Source organism: Leiobunum rupestre, chromosome 4 (assembly GCF_980474605.1).
Source record: "Leiobunum rupestre chromosome 4, qqLeiRupe1.1.hap1, whole genome shotgun sequence".
NCBI classification, from domain to species: Eukaryota; Metazoa; Arthropoda; class Arachnida; order Opiliones; family Sclerosomatidae; genus Leiobunum; species Leiobunum rupestre.
The window spans coordinates 64,969,979-64,986,729 of record NC_143387.1 but is presented as its reverse complement, the minus strand read 5'-3'; the positions used below and the strand labels follow the sequence as shown (position 1 = coordinate 64,986,729).

The 16,751-nt window shown below is 36.5% G+C and overlaps 1 protein-coding gene across 1 annotated transcript; it reads right to left on the bottom strand.

Annotated features, from left to right (window-relative positions):
- Nucleotides 1–638: 638 nt before the first annotated feature.
- On the bottom strand, nucleotides 639–10,183 carry LOC149948763 (sodium-dependent multivitamin transporter-like). The gene is made up of 8 exons (XM_090171144.1): nucleotides 9,845–10,183; nucleotides 7,502–7,656; nucleotides 5,573–5,713; nucleotides 5,376–5,514; nucleotides 4,615–4,819; nucleotides 2,887–2,987; nucleotides 1,564–1,724; nucleotides 639–741 (listed from the first exon to the last, which is right to left on the bottom strand). The coding sequence occupies exons 1-8, from the start codon at nucleotides 10,181–10,183 to the stop codon at nucleotides 639–641; spliced, it is 1,344 nt and encodes a 447-aa protein (XP_090027270.1).
- Between the last annotated feature and the right edge of the window lie 6,568 nt (nucleotides 10,184–16,751).

Here is a 16,751-nt window from a genome sequence, read left to right as displayed (position 1 = left end):
GGAACCACACAGAGTCAACTTGTGACTAGTTCTATTTATAAAGTTTTTTTTGTTAGAACAAACTTATGGTGTCTTCCAAAGGCCTTAGACACCAAATCTATTTATAAAGTAACGTGGCCTTATTGTTTTAATGTGCTAAGAATATAATAATAAAGCGGTGTCTTGTGACGTAAGGGCAAAATATTATATATATTTTTTCTTTTTTATTCATTTTATAGAAACGACTAAATATTTTTTTATGCTCGTCTCTTTCTAGAGCCAATATCACGATGACGCGTTAATATAGGCCTTTCTCTCAAATAAGCTACGCTTGCTGAACTTGTTTTTTTGTAGCTCATTAGTCACGAAATACGTTGAAGTTCAGTTAAGTTTAAGCTTAAAAACAGAGTTCCTCGTCGAATTTACTCTCATGTCCAGGACTTTTCGTAGTAAAACGTCATCGATACGTCACCCGTGACGTAGCAGCAACATCAAAACGAGAAAGCCAGTGTTAGTTTATAGAAAGGCCTATTGTCTTACAACATGACTTCTTACTCCATGCTTACTGTCAGTTTTTACAACGTGGCTTCTTACTATCAGTATTTTCATGAATTTATTCATATACTCCCATGAATATTGAACATAAATAGATAGCGTTTCTACGATGTGGCTGTCGTAGTAGTATAACTAACATTGTCAGTGTATCGAATTCTATGCCACTCTCCAATTGGTCCAAGAATAGCCAATGACGACTGCGGGCATCTAGAAGCAACAAACACAAGGAGAACGCAACCCGTCAAAAGTCGTGGATTTTCTTGCGTACAATTTTCATTGGTTAGACGCTTTAGCGCCTTCTGCCGTCGGAAAGGAAAATTCGGAAATTGTCTTTCAACAAAATGGCGTCGTTGTTGTCTGTTAAAGGGAATATAACCTCAGGTTTTTGCTGTGGAACACCAAAGTTTGCAGCTCTGGCCGCTCTTGCCTTTGGCTTTAGAAATTTTTGGCGCCACTGTACAGGGTAATTTGAAAAATTGAAGGGGTCTTCCGTAAAGATTGCTTTGCCGGTAATATTCCCTTTAAATGATGAGGTATTAACAAAATTTAAATTTTTCAAATTGGTTCTTTAAAAGTTTAAGTAATGGTAATTAATCATTGTGTGAAGTAAAAATAACCAGTAAGCCGCGTATGACTGAGGTTTTTTTTATCAAATTCACTGGAATCCATTTCATTTCTAAACTTAAAAAATTTAATAAACTAAGCCTAAAATTACTTTTTCGCGCGTACTTTCTGCTATGGCCGACTAAGCATCTCGTAGTGATAGTTGAACACAATTCTTGAGGCATTTCAAAGCGGCTGATGTAACTCAGTAAACCTTCCGATTTAGGCCACGCCTACCGTGTCAAAATATCGGGAACAGTGAGTCCCCTTAGATTCTTGGTCCATGGAGGTATATGAAAAAATTTATGATATTTTGTACCGCGCTAAATTATAAAGCTCATTATTAAATTAATAATTAAATTGATTATTTAATTAATGGAAAATGAAAAATAAAAATTCTTCTAGTATGGGAGAAACAAAACATACTTATTTTCTGAAACTGTTAAGTTCAAATCAATTCTGGAACTGTTGAAATGACAAGCTTCGGCAGAAAGTGGGAGCTTACTAGTCGTATATTTGCTAAGTTTATTCCCAATGGCCATCCACAGCCCGAATATTACGGAGACCATCAGTCCGACGAATGCTCCCTAAATAAACACAAATTCTTTTAAATAGTGAAGAAGGTATTTATTTGTACTTATTGCAGAATTAATATGTGGAGACGAAACGCGGGCAAAATAATAGCTAGGCTAATTTCGTTCTTATGGTAACGCGTTTAGACCGGCCATGACATTATGACACCCATGATGGTCACGTGATTAGTTCGGAAGATCCATTGGTGTTTTGCCTCGTTACTTGTGACGTTAAATAATGTCATAGCTCGGCTGTTTTTAGCGACGCCGTATGTCTAGGATTCTACGAACAAGCACTCAATAGGCGCTTAAATAAAACATCTTCAAGGAAATTGCCAAGAAGTAATGTTTCCGCGAGCCAGGACCTGCAAGTTACTGTTTATATAGTGCTTGTTGACATAAATAAACGTTTCATCTGTAAATAGAACTCCGTGTTATGCTAAGCCTTAATACGTCTAAAAAAACGCTACCTAGTTAAAAGGAAACGCTTATTGCATACCCTACAAGTGAAAAGTTTACATTATTTCATCAAGCACTATACAGGGTGTCCACTAAAAAACGAAAAATGATAAATGACTGAAAAACATTTGTTTGGAAAAATTTCAAATTTCTACGGAACATTCCTCGTGCAGAGGGGACATTTACTAGTGTAAAATTTAATGACCTTGAACCATGTCTTCAAGGTCATTCAAAAACTATTTCGAGAACAATTGGGTTATTTGAACTTATAATATGGCGAGGAACAACTTTCTAATTGGAACCAAATCCGTAAACCCAACGGTTCTCGAGATAGTTTTTGAATGACCTTGGTTCAAGGTAATTCAATTTGACACTAGTAAATGTCCCCCTGCACGAGTATTTGAAATTAAAAAACAAAACGTTTTTTTCAGTTATTTATCATTTTTAGTTTTTATTGGACCTCCTGTTTAAACAGTAACATGTATGTCCTGGCCCTCGGAAATATTACTTCTGGGCAATTTCCTTGAAGATTGTTTATTGAAGCGGAGATCTATTGACTAGTTTTCCATCGACCAGAGAGGGGGGTGCAATATATGATTGACGTGTAAGGGGAGGATTTCGCTGGCAGAGCGTGAGGTGGATTGGTGTAACGCTAAAAAAGTCTCAACATAATAATTCCGACTAATCATAAAATAAATACATTCTTGATGAGACTAACTTTAACATTCGCCTTTTTAACAAACATTCCTATGAAGAAGACTCCTGACAAAGGTCCTCCGAGCACACCAATCGCTGTCGTTATGATGGGAGTAGCTCTACCTACATATGGAACGGCCATTGCGAAACCAGTGCATAGCACGCCATAGAAAATTGCTGTAAATGAAATATTATATCGTGCCATCAGAAGTATATGACGTAGATCTTAAATATCTCTTTACTTCAAAATATTTTTCGGAATTTAAAAATATGGTTTATAGAATTTTAATGGCGAAATGTTCAATTTCAAAAATACCAGCTGTTTGTCCGATATATTTTATTTCAAAGTGTATAACACGTGAGTCTATTGCAACCTATGGCCGTCTAAAATTAATCAGTCAACGCGCGTTAAATATAGTCATAAATTTGTGTAAAACTTGAGAAACGCATGGGCAAAAAAATAGGTTTCTTAAATGATGCGAGTGCAGCGGAGTGCTATTCATTCCACTTGAAAATAAATTAAAATAATATTTTATTAACTTTCGTGGTAATAAGTAATTACGTAAAGTGCATCTATTAAAATAAGTTAGTTTCAATAACCGCACCGCCATCTATTGACTTCCAAAATAATTATTAGTATGGTCATAACAAAGGGAAGCCTAAGCTGACGTCATAGGTCACCGAGGTCACCCTCAGGTATGAGTTCAACGTACCATCCTGGTCTTATTTTTCGCATTTTTCAGATATTATTGAAACTCACTTATTATATTTCAGTTAAGTGATTACACTTTGTATTTCCTGTACAATAAAATTATTATTATATTTAGCTGTATTTGACAATTTCTATTTGAAATACCACCTGTGTACCACCAAAACGACAGAGTGTAATTTTAATACACAACTAAAATTATAATTCAAAGTAACCATCGAAGTATATTATATTTTTTATTATAATCTATTTTGGTTATTTACTCCTGTCTACGACATCTACGATTGCGCAGAAGCTTACAGTAGCTTATCAGTGTATTTGAAGTCTATAATTAATAAATAAATAAATAAATAAATATAAGCAATCGGCAGCGCAATTGGCGACGCAAAATATCACCATTTAAATCGTTTATGAGGTATAGGTCGCATTTTTGCGGTCGTAGGCTCTCATAGTCTCGCGTGTTATAAACTTTGATGTAAAATATCTCGAACCGTAGATGAAAGTTCGAAATTCAGATTTCGTCAGGACACAGATCTTAGGTAGGCCTAGCTAGGGCCAAAATTGTATTCAAATCAGTTAACTTTCACTATAGCTATTACCATAAGTAACATAATTACTCATAAGTATGCCTCTATATAACATCTCTGTATTAAAAATTTCAATGAGACCTTGTTTCACAGCCACCAAAGAAATCACGAACGAACTACGCGCAAAACCGGTTTAACTTCCTTCCCTCCCCGCCAGACCTGGTTTTGATGACAAAAAACCGTCATCGATTGGAAAGTGACGTCAATTACGTCATATCGTGTGAACAAGGTCTCATTGAGAAGACGTTCCTTTTGGCACACTTATGAGTAATTATGTTACATATGCTATTACCTACGATGGTAACTAACTAACTAACTAACGAACATTTCACCATTTGAGTTGGTAATAAAGAATCTTCGCTCGCTAACGCTCACGGGACTGATTTCTTTTGTTTAAGGGGAAGGAGCTTTAACCAATAAACATTTCTTCTTAAATATAAAGTATTCCACGTACTGAGACACCTGCAAAGAATTAATTGGGCTCGTCGTCCTAAATTCTTGGGATAATTTGGAACGATTATGTCGTGGACAGTGATGGTGGCGAATGAGTTTATGAATGAAGACAAGGAACTGAGAGAACCACTGAAAATGCCGGCAGTCGCCAATCCAGCCAAACCCGTGTAGCTGCTGAGTGTTGTTGATATATAGTAGACCACAATCTAAGCAAATGCGGCAGTCAGTTCAATAAGAGCATTACCGCCTCGTCACGAATAGACCGTGGAGAAATTGTAAGGTGTCTCTGCGGAGGAAGGCCTTCCTTAGTAGGTAAAATGGCGTGATGGACCGAGTCACAAATTGTAGAGCAAAGCCCTTCAATTTTAATAGTTTTAATTTTACTAGATGGCGCCAATTTAAATTTTGGAGGGAAGGCAATAAAATCTTACTAGTTTATTACAAAAAACAGCTTCTGTCACTGTTTTATGTAAAAACTATAAACAAAAGTTCAACTCGGGAAAATTTTGCGTAAAAATAAACAAAAAACACAACAAAATTTTTGGGTTCTGAAGCCATCTGGTAAAACCTGCCCTTAATGGTGTTACCTCGTGAAACGATCTTCTCCTTTTTCAAATGTGTTTCGGTCTACTGGTTGTAACCACTGATTCTACAGATGGCGCTCTATCTTTGAGGCCATCACGCTGTTTCACATTTTACCCCTACAGCTGGCTTCAAGGAGACGCAGCGCGACATCTTACATTTCCTCCATGACAGACTAACTTGGTCCTCGCTTTTAACCCCGGTTTCCTCTTTAACGAGAGTCGGGTCACACTGATAGAAATTGGCGTAGATAACCATGGCGACTGTAGTTGAACATACAGAGAATAGGATGAACATTAAAGAGCCCACAACCATGCACCTAAAAGGTGATAAATTGCTCCGATTTTAGTAGAAAGGCCACTATTTATGGACTTTACCATTGGGCCTCTTTGAGCCCTCGGACGCTCAGGGCCCGTTGCATGCCGGCTTGACCGGTTCCCAAGAAAGAGAACCCGGTTATCAAGCCTCCGAAAGCGACCGCCCAGAAAGAATAGCGGTTGGCCGTGTCTTCCACAAACCTGCGTGTAATATGAGATATGATTTTAATTCTACATATAAAATTAGAAATTATACTGTAAATCCATAATTGCGTTCAAAAAGTAAGTCAATTTGTCGTAACAGGGTCGGACTGGCTAGTAGTTGGCCCCACCGGCTATGCAATCGTGTTGACCCCATTTCCCATTCATGCTAAATTTTTCCTCTTTGGCCCACAATTTGAGTTGGCCCCTATCTGAACGGCGATCGCCGGCTCAGTCCGGGCCTGTGTCGTAATAATTACTGATAACTACTGCTTCCAACCGAATCTCAGATAACACGAATTCTTCGGTTTCCCCTTTCCATAAGAACTTGTAGAGGTTAACGGTAATAGTTAGGGTAGGGAGCTGTAACCCGGCAAGGCATTAAAAGTCGCTAGATAACTTGGGCCTAAGGTGTTGCCTTGGGTATTAGTCTACCTGATTATTATTATTATTATTGTCTGACCTGAGGAAGTAATTACTATAGATCAGATATCAGATTAACTGCTATTACGTGCAGATATTATCAGATCAGTTGATACGGGTCAAAATGCAAACCAGATAGCTTAAACCCAATCTGAATTTATTGCAAACCGACAAACAGATTTGAGCAGATTTCAGATGGACTAACAGTTACCGATTTTACGCATCTCCCAATTAAATTTCTTTCCAAATTTTAATGACTTTATTTTAATTTGCTAAACAAGAATATATAACTACTAAACGTATAAGAATGATAACTATTCCGATAACTGAATTTGGTGATATAAATCATGGTATATCAGTTCATATCAGATAATGAGGATAATATAAAAGATTAGCCTGATCTGACTATCTGATTATCTGGGAATTACCGCCTGATAAGTTAGATGTTGGAAGCGCTACTGGTAAGTGGTAACCATACGTTGAATGATGTGGAAAAATCGTCGAGTGTGTTATTTTTTTATTTTGATATCAGTGGTGAAACGAGCAGTTTATCAATAATTTCGGATTTAAAACATACATTTGTAGACTCGCTTGACTATTGCCCAAAGTCCAAAACATGTGTAATCGGTCATGGACAGTAAAATCCACTGTCCATGAGTCGTTCTAGAAATGGCTTTCAGTCAGTGGCGGATTTAGGTGTTCGTAGGCCTTAGGCACTATGCCTAAAGTGCCTAATGGTAAATCCGGCACTGCTCTCACAAGGAGACATCCCGAAGTGTAACCCACCGATTTTGTTCAAACTCGGGGGATTGGTTGACCTTCATGTATCATGAAAAATCCTAAAGGGAATTTATTCAATGGGCAACCTTTTTGCCATGGCAACGAAAAATGTTTTTGACAACACAAAATATTAAATTTTCCCATTGAAAATAACATGGGATTTTGACCTCAAATTGATCAAAAGTTGATCAATTTTGATGTTTTTTTTTGTCAATTTTTATCTATTTTTTCTATTTTTGGAATTTTCGAAATTTTGAAATTTGTTCAAATTTATCACAGGGGGGTCCTAGGAATCGGTCAGAATCCCATGTTATTTTCAATGGGAAAATTTCCATTTGTTGTTGCCAAAAACATTTTTCGTTGCCATGGCAAAACGGTTGCCCATTGAATAAATTCCCTTTAGGACTTTTCAAGTTACATGAAGGTCTACCAATCCTTCAAGTTTGAACAAAATCGGTGGGTTACACTTCGGGATGTCTCCTTGTCAGTCGACATATAACACATGGAAGATCGGAAAGTGACACCCTTATGTGAAACGCAATTATAAACTTACGACTATACATTCTGAATAATCCTGGTTAGTACCGCAAATTACCGATACGCCCCCCTTCGACAGCAATTTCCCAAACTCGAGCCAGTCCTCCTACGTCCCAACTGCCCTTGACAATGATGGTTACTACGCAAGTGAATATCAATGACGACTGAAGTAAATCTGTCCAGATTACAGCTTTCATTCCACCCTGTTTCAAATAACCACGTTACGTAGGATTGATAAAACTCAATAAAGGGCAACATTTTTGACCAATTTATTGGTGAGTGTCGTTTTTTACTCGAGCTCGCGAAACTCGTTCCATTTGCGTGCATACGCGCCACGAAAAGTTTATTAGATTTCTCGTGTTAACCGACGAAGTAAATTAGTCGTAATTAGCTCGCCTAACTATTAATAATTGTTTACTTGTTGCACATATCGGTACTTCTTAATTCCCAGGTTTTGTAATTTTGTTTATATTTCAATTGTATTTGCACTGTGCTTTACTTCTTTTTTAAATTCTATTTTGCATTTTTTGTTGTATCCACATTATTTTACTTTCAGTTTGATCTCATTTATGAATATATTATCGTATGTTGTATCTTTTTGGTATTACTGTATACAAGCCGGGGACGGTTTCATTCATAAAATAGATAAATATACTTCTACTACTTCTAAATTTACATTAAGAAAGGTATTTTACGTTTATACTAACATTTATTTTTGTTCATTTTAAGGGATATGATCTTAAATTATTAGATTGAAATGTTTTAAGCTAAGTCTCGGTCAAAATTCCAGACGCGTTTATTATGAGGTCCGCTGGTTGTGGAAATATTTTCAACATTCACAGCTCCACTCAATGTTTTGCAAAAATGTTGCCTTAAAACTTCAGACCATTTCTCACCAGCGATGAATAAATGATGCATACGGCGCTAAATGTCAACAAACAGATCCAGTACGGAAGGTGACAAATCGTCGCCAATGATATCGCCGGGATATACATGACGACACTCATATACAACATCTGAAGTAATACGACAAGGATTTTTGAGCGTAGTTTAAATGGGCGATTCTGTTTTACAAAATCCCATTGTCAGTACAAAAATATGAAAACATATGCACTTCCCGTTACACCGTATTCTTATATTTTAGTTGTATATATTGTTTTTATAATCTGGTTCATTCAGTGTACCAGTCAGGAAGCCTTTGTGGGCACTTGTCATAAATAAATGAAAACATTTTTGTAGCAAAAATAAATTTGGTGGAGAAAAACGTTTTTGTAGCAAAAAGAAATTTGCTGGTGAAAAAAACGCTTTTGTAGCAAAAAGAAATTTGCTGGTGAAAAAAACGCTTTTGTAGCAAAAAGAAATTTGCTGGAGAAAAACATTTTTGTTACAAAAATAAATTTACTGGAGAAAAACGCTCTTGTTGCAAAAATAAATTTACCGAAGAAAAACATTTTTGTTGCAAAAAGAAATTTGCAAATTTTTTTCACACGAAATATATTTCCCCACAAAGTATTTTTTTCACACGAAATATATTTCCCCACAAAGTATTTTTTTTTCACACGAAATATATTTATTCCATTCAAATTTTTTTTCTATTAAAAAATGTTTTTCTATTCAAAAATGTTTTTCAATTCAAAAATGTTTTTCAATTCAAAAATGTTTTTCTATTCAAAAATGTTTTTCAATTCAAAAATGTTTTTGTATTCAAAAATGTTTTTCAATTCAAAAATGTTTTTTTATTCAAAAATGTTTTTCAATTCAAAAATGTTTTTCTATTCAAAAATGTTTTTCTATTCAAAAATGTTTTTCTATTCAAAAATGTTTTTCTATTCAAAAATGTTTTTCTATTCAAAAATGTTTTTCTATTCAAAAATGTTTTTCTATTCAAAAATATGCTCTCATTAATTTTTTAAATCAAAATTTTTTTTACTCAAAACTTTCAAAAATGATCACTGCCACGAATTTATTTCACAGTGGCTTACCGACGGTTTTCGACGCCTGTGGAAAATGCTACTGGGATTTTGTACGACAGAAATCAATAACCCCGTAAATTAAAAAAGTTATCTGACCTGTTGAACCAAGTATATTATGACGTACATTACTCGTAAAGATTTGTTGTATCTTCGTTCTATATACTTTAAAGAGAACGGATTAGTTAGAAAGTGACTAATCTTTTTTCGCTTTAGCTGCAAAATTAATTGTGCCCTGGGAAAAGCGAACTATCAATATCTCAATTTAATTGGTCAAACCGACTATAACTGGGGTTTAAGTTTAGTGTGACCACGGTCTTAGTTAATAATCTTAGTTTCTGCGGTTTGAAAGCCTTAGAAGAAGACTTCTCCAAGAAGCAAATTTCGAATAAATATGGGAAATTAATGGTGAAAAACTTACCTCGTACACGCTGATGTAGGACGAGTTGAAGAACACAGGCAAAACCGCGAAAGCTACGAAGATACCTCCCAAACCGTAGCAGACATTCAAGACGAAGTATCCCAAGCCATACATGTACATTTCCCCAATAATGGCCGTCATACCGTGTCCGGAACAGCAAGTGGCGAAGATGGAAAAGGCGGCCGGAATGATGCCTACTTTGCGGTTGCCCAACGCGAATTCTTCGAGGGTTCCCTTGGATAAACCTTTCCGGCCATAATATATCCCTACGCCCAAGCAAAGAAGCTGCGAACCCACCAATATTACGTAATCCGTTATTCCAAATAGAGTTGATGCCATTTTGTGAAAACGTTTCAAGCTGCGCAACGACGTTGATCTACAATAAGCATTCCGACGTACAACATTTAATAACTAGAATTTAGAAACAAAAATAAGGCAGATGCTTGCGCGATCCTTCGTTACCCTCGCGGCGGCCGGCGGATATAAGAATTAATAAATAGACGCATTTGCGCTTATGTTAACTTTTATATATATATATTTTTTTGTGGGTATGACAATCGGAGTATGCTCAGGTGCAAACTCAACATTTAATTACTTTCGTTTCATCCCGCGAAAATGTTTTTACATCTAAAGAATGATGTAAATTAATAACGGCGACGCGTGCGTGATCCTACGTTGCCCACGCTGCGGTTATTAGGTTTGGCGATGGTAGTTGGTGACGTAGTTGCCAAACGCATATATAGCTAACGATACTACTACATTAGGGCGACTGATGTATGGGAAAATAACATGGGTTAACGCTATAGGGAAATGTCTGGCGCGCGAGATATCTCGAAAGCGGCTTTATCAATAAGCTGTAAATTTTACATGGTCTTGAGGTGTGCCTTTTGAATTTAATTATATGAATTTTAATTAAAATTAAGGCACTGAAAAGTAATTTTTAATATCATTATTGTAAATAAAATATACCGGATGGCGATACTTCTGCCGCTGCCAATTTTGTTTTGCAATATTGTTCTGAACTGATTGGTTCAACAATCAATAATTAGTAATAAAATGACCGACTCAAGCTCGAGTTATTTTTAAACTAACAACATTTAAGTGACGTAACTAAGCCTGGGACCTTTTAAAAAAATTATGTATACTACTTAATTGGTGAGTTAGCATGCAGTGAAAGCAGAAATTAATAATAAACCCCTAATGATTTTTATCAAAAGTAGCGTAAGACTTTGGTTTTTATATAAATTAAAAAAAATAAAGCAATATTAATATTGTTCAAAAATTGAACCCAGATGGCGATACCGCTATCGTGTTTAAAACAATTACCATTACTGAACTAGCCCGCGTTAGGCCATTCTGTACTACAGTACCTGTAGCTCCATCAGTAAAAATAAAATGGCCGCAAGCTGCAATGCACAAGCTTGATTTTAACTAAGCCTTAGTCTATCAACAAATAGTTTAAATGAAAATCAAAGTCTTCTCATGGCACCCGTGACCGAGCGATAAAACGCGAAAAATTAAAATATGCTTCAGCAGGTATGAAATTAAGGTTTAGAACAAAACTTTATTACACCTAGTTTTTTACTATAAAGGTAAAATTAGAGATATATAAATTAAGAATTGTTGGTACTTATTGCTTTACCACTGAGCTAAAATTACCAATATATAAACTACGAATAAAAATTGCTAACACAAGATTTAACATAATAAGAAGATCGTTACGCTCTGGAAGAAAATTCCCAATTTGAAGACTGAGATTTAACTTAGGATTAGATCTAACCAGAAGAAAATAGGGGAAGTACGTATCTGTAGCTTTGAGCCATAGAAGTCGTCGTGTGACCCACGAAAATGCCTTTTTACGCATAATAAACCAAACTGAAAAAGTAGTTCCACTTTTGTTTTGATTCAACTCGGCTATAAACGACGAAAGCAAATACGCCTTAGCTCAATTAGCAGAGAATGAGAAGGACATTATGTTACAATTGTTCTATTTAAGAAAAATTGATTTTTTAAACGATGTATTCATCCGCGATTTCCCGCCAAACCGTTTTGGCGCGAAAATTCGTGAAAAGTGACGCCTTTCCAAAGCTGACTAGAAGCGTACTTCCCCCTATTTTCTTCTGATCTAACTTAAAAAGGGTCATTTGCTAAGCTACAAATAGTACAGGAACGTTCTTTCAGGAAATATCTATGAACTGATTTTTATACTCATTTGAATTTAGATTAAGCTCTAGAAAAGAAGAAAATATTTTTTAAATAACCGATGGCGTACCGATGGTATATGGCGCCCGGTTCGAAATTTTAAAAATAGCGCTCCCCATACATACAAAATAAAAATTATAAATAGCTTTGATATTTGAAAGATAGGAGTGTTTTTGGCGCCCCCAACAGCTTGGTGAACGGTTCAAAATGTACCACCTTGGTAGGGTGTCAGAAATAATGTTTTATAATTTACCGATTACCGCCAGAACGCGCTATAATTTATAGTTGGATAAACGACCGCTAGGGGATCAGAAGATAAGGATTCTCTGGCTCGGTTCAGGTAGTAATAACTCGTCTCCCCTTCACCCGTAACTCTACTGTTAATACATGATATTTATTTCAATGGCATTTCGCATTCAACGTAAATAAATAAGCATAGTGAACCCCCCAAACACCCCTGAACCCGGGTCGGTACGTCTCTGACTGAACAAGCCTCTGCTACGGCAATTAAGAGCTGGTTTATTTCAAATGAAATGTGTGCGGCGTGTGTAAAACATGTTGGAAACCAAAATAGTAACTCTTCTCAAACGAATGCGAGTTTATCAGGCGGCCAATACTCTCGGGCTCTATTTACGTAAACATGCATCGTCTACTACGTTCAATTTTTTTTTTGCTTTTTCGAAACTTCCGCAATAGAACGGGGTTCGATTACCGTTGGTTGAACACGCGCCGGCCATGCAATTGACTCGGGTTCGAATCCCAACCGATGCTACTGGCCTTGAAAAGAAGACATATACCGCAAACAATTGGGGGAAGCCATTTAGATGTTGAGACGTTTCTCGTAACCCTCAGCACTTCAACGTCAAAATAGTAACTTTCACAAACACACACCAATTCAAACCACCCCCTCATACAACACAAACCCACCACCAATAAATACTCCCCCAATACAACACAAACATACGCACAATACAAACAAAACACAACACAAACCCACACCAATACAAACCACTCCCCCCACACAACACAAACCCACACCAATACAAACCACCCCCCCCCCCAACACAACACAAACCCGCCACCAATACATACTCCCCCAACACAACACAAACACTAGCACAATACAAACAAAACACAACACAAACCCACACCAATACAAACCACCCCCACACAACACAAACACTCAACAATACAAACTCCCCCAACACAACACAAACACTAAACAATACAAACAAAACACAAACCACCCCCACACAACACAACACAACACAACACAAACACACGCACAATACAAACTAAACACAACACAAACACACGCACAATACAAACAAAACACAACACAACACAACACAACACAAACACACGCACAATACAAACTAAACACAACACAAACACACGCACAATGCAAACTAAACAAAACACAAACCCACACCAATGCAAACTAAAGACAACACAAACCCACACCAATACAAACTAAACACATTACAAACCCACACCAATACAAACCCCCCACCAATGCATACTCCCCCAACACAACACAGACACACGAATACACCCAAAGCGACTGGGTATTAGCCTAGCTGATTATTATTATTTATTATTATTAAATATCGGTTCTCGTAACTCAGATCTCGTAATTGGAGCGGTAATTAAAGTTGCCAGTTCTACGTCTCTGGAAACTGCGAATACCGTGCTAACACTTCGCCCCGTGACGTCAACTGCGAACACAAAAACAGATACGGTGAACAAAGTTCCCCTCGTAACAAAGAGTAACAATTGGAAAGATCATAATTTTCTAAATATCGTAACAAATACTCAAACCCAGTGGCGTCACTAGGATTTAAAAACTGGCAGCGCTTAAGCCATAGGCCCTGGTCAGGGGCGTTCCATTGAGTGATATGGGGGAGAGGGCCCCCCAAAAAAGTTTGGAGATCCATTTTTAAGGAAGCATTTAAAAAAAATCTAAGAAACTTTTCGGCAAGTGAATTGGAAAAATTCTGAAATTTAGGTGGCGCTTCAGAAATGTTAGAGGTGGCTTAAGCGCCGCCTAAAACACCCTAGCGACGCCACTGCTCAAACCTACCCTCAAATATCATAGCACCATAAACCTTAGAATTCCTAGGACCCCCCTGTGAAAAATTTGAACAAATTTCAAAATTTCGAAAATGCCAAAAATAGAAAAAATAGATAAAAATTGACCAAAAAAAACATCAAAATTGACCAACTTTTGATCAATTTGAGGTCAAAATCCCATGTTATTTTCAATGGCAAAATTTACATTTGTTGTTGTCAAAAACATTTTTCGTTGCCATGGCAAAACGGTTGCCCATTGAATCAATTCCCTTTAGGATTTTTCATGATACATGTCTCCTTGTAAGATCTGATTATAACGGAAAATATTTTGGTTACAGCAAAAAAAGGTATAAAATGTTACGTCACATTCGGAAGGCTCCTTCCTCATACTGCGTTACGTAATTTTTGTACGGTCTCGAAACATTGATTATATTATAACATATTTGTACACCTGATCTTGCTTCATTTTATTTACACAAAATTCTAGGAAAAACAAGACGTACGACGGTCTGAATACACACAATCCTCCTGGTGTGTTAAGTTTGTCACAACGCCGGTGACATAACCAATATATTTCCAGGTCCATATGACCTTACTTAGAATTAAAATCAAGCAACGTAATTGCAATTCTAGGTTATATGGAAACCACAGCTATTCAAAAATATTACTTTCATGGAAATCGGACTTAAATTAAGGAACGTTATGTCGACTTTCAGGCGGAAATATAAAACCACGAATATTGGGGTCCCTTAAATTACCCCGAAAACCCTACTTAACATTAATATTCACTGATATAACCGAAGGGATAATTCCGCTGAATCCTAACCGGACTTAATTTTTAACAAAATATCTACCACACAAAGCCAAACTACCGAAAACGTTAAATTGGGCAAATGCCCAACTTCTTGGGCTTCAATTTCAAAAATTTATGAAAGGCTATCAATGGCGAGATATGTACACTCGAACGAGATATCATTGACTCTTCTAGCCCAAACCGTTGATGAGTTATGCGCGACACGGCGGCATCGGCTACACTGTACGTGAGACTAATACACACAAATCCTTAGGATTGTGTGTAAAAACCAATATCAGGTCAGTAAGTGTCATTAAGTACGATGTCATTAGGTAAAAATTAACTAAGGTTGTGTAAGGGATGTCCCGAGAAAGGGATATCCCTAGTAAGTGATGTCACCAGTAAGAGACGTTCCGAGTAAGGAAGGTACCAAGCAAGAGATTTCCCGAGCAAGGGAGGTCCCGAGTAAGGGACGCCCATTGTTAAGAATAACAAGACGTACGACAGTCAGAATACACACAATCCTTCTAATGTGTTAAGTTTGTTTGAGCTATTCACAGCAACCTTCAACCAATATATATCCACGGCCACACATAATTGTATTTACACTTATTTGTTACTTCTAGTCATACTTTGAAAGCATCGAAGATTCCTTCGATCAGTGTCACTCTTATTTTTTACTTCTGATCACACTTATTTGTTACTACTAGTCAGCCTTTGAGTGTCACCTTTATATCTTCTGGTTATACGACAAAGACTAGTTCGATCAGTTTCTTAATTATTTGTTACTTCAGTGAACGGCACATGGTTACCTGATCTTTTTCCTGTAATACTAATTAATCAATAGACACATTTGTGCTTATTTCAACTTTTTATTTTTTATGTGTATGACTATCGGTGTTTGCGCAGGTGCAAATTTAACATTTAATTACTTTCGTTTCATCCCGAAGTAACGCGAAAATGATTTTACTTCTACAGAATGATGACTGGTATAAATACTCGTAAACTCTACTATATCAAAAGTATATCATCGTACGAGATAAGTATTTTTGTGGAAAGTTTTAAATTATGATTAAAAATTGAATTTATTTGATTTAAAATCGTGAATATAATTTTTCACCTAAAAATGGTTTAAAAATAAACTAGTTTACTTTTGAATTACACCGTTTTACTCTTTACAGACGAGGCTTATAAACCCGGGTTTAGATCCCGTTTTTGAAACCAGAGCTTATTTAGCTAAACTGAAATGTGCTATAAAAATTTAACTTTGGTTTAATGAACCCAGTTTTATTAGCCTCGTCTGAATAGGGTATAAGCAGTTATAAAAGGAAAAATAGTTTGTTACTTATAGGCTTTGTGCGTAGTTTAAATTGAATATATGAACGCTGTCTGCTCGATCAAAATTATCTCTGCACAACTGTTACAGCTGAAAGTTCAACCGAAAAACATAGTGATTCAAAAGTCGTCTGCTATTTCGTCACATATTTAGTTGACGGATATAGGCTTCAAGCTTAGAAAAGTTAGCGCCATCTACTTTAATACCTATCAACTAAATGTGTGAAGAAATAGCAGACGACTTTTGAATATGAATGCTCTTTAACTGAAAAATTCAGCTTTTTTATCGAGATAATTTTGAATAAGCAGACAGCTTTCACACATTCGATTTAAAACTCAGTCGGTAGGCGGCGATACTTCTGACCAAAGTTTAAACTACGCACGAAGCTTATTAAGGTAGATGGCGCTATATTTCCTAAGCTCGAAGCCTATACTATCTACACGTACTGACCAATAAGTAGAATGATTAGCAAATCCATAGTCGGAAGTCTTTGCGACCAATTA

Coding starts and splice junctions, on each gene's coding strand:
- LOC149948763 (XM_090171144.1), bottom strand. CDS start 10,183: ATGGCATCAACTCTATTTGGAATAACGGATTACGTAATATTGGTGGGT. Junction 5,714..7,501: donor GGGCGTATCGGTAATTTGCG/GTACTAACCAGG, acceptor TATTACACGCAG/GTTTGTGGAAGACACGGCCA. Junction 4,820..5,375: donor GGGTTAAAAGCGAGGACCAA/GTTAGTCTGTCA, acceptor GCATTTGCTTAG/ATTGTGGTCTACTATATATC.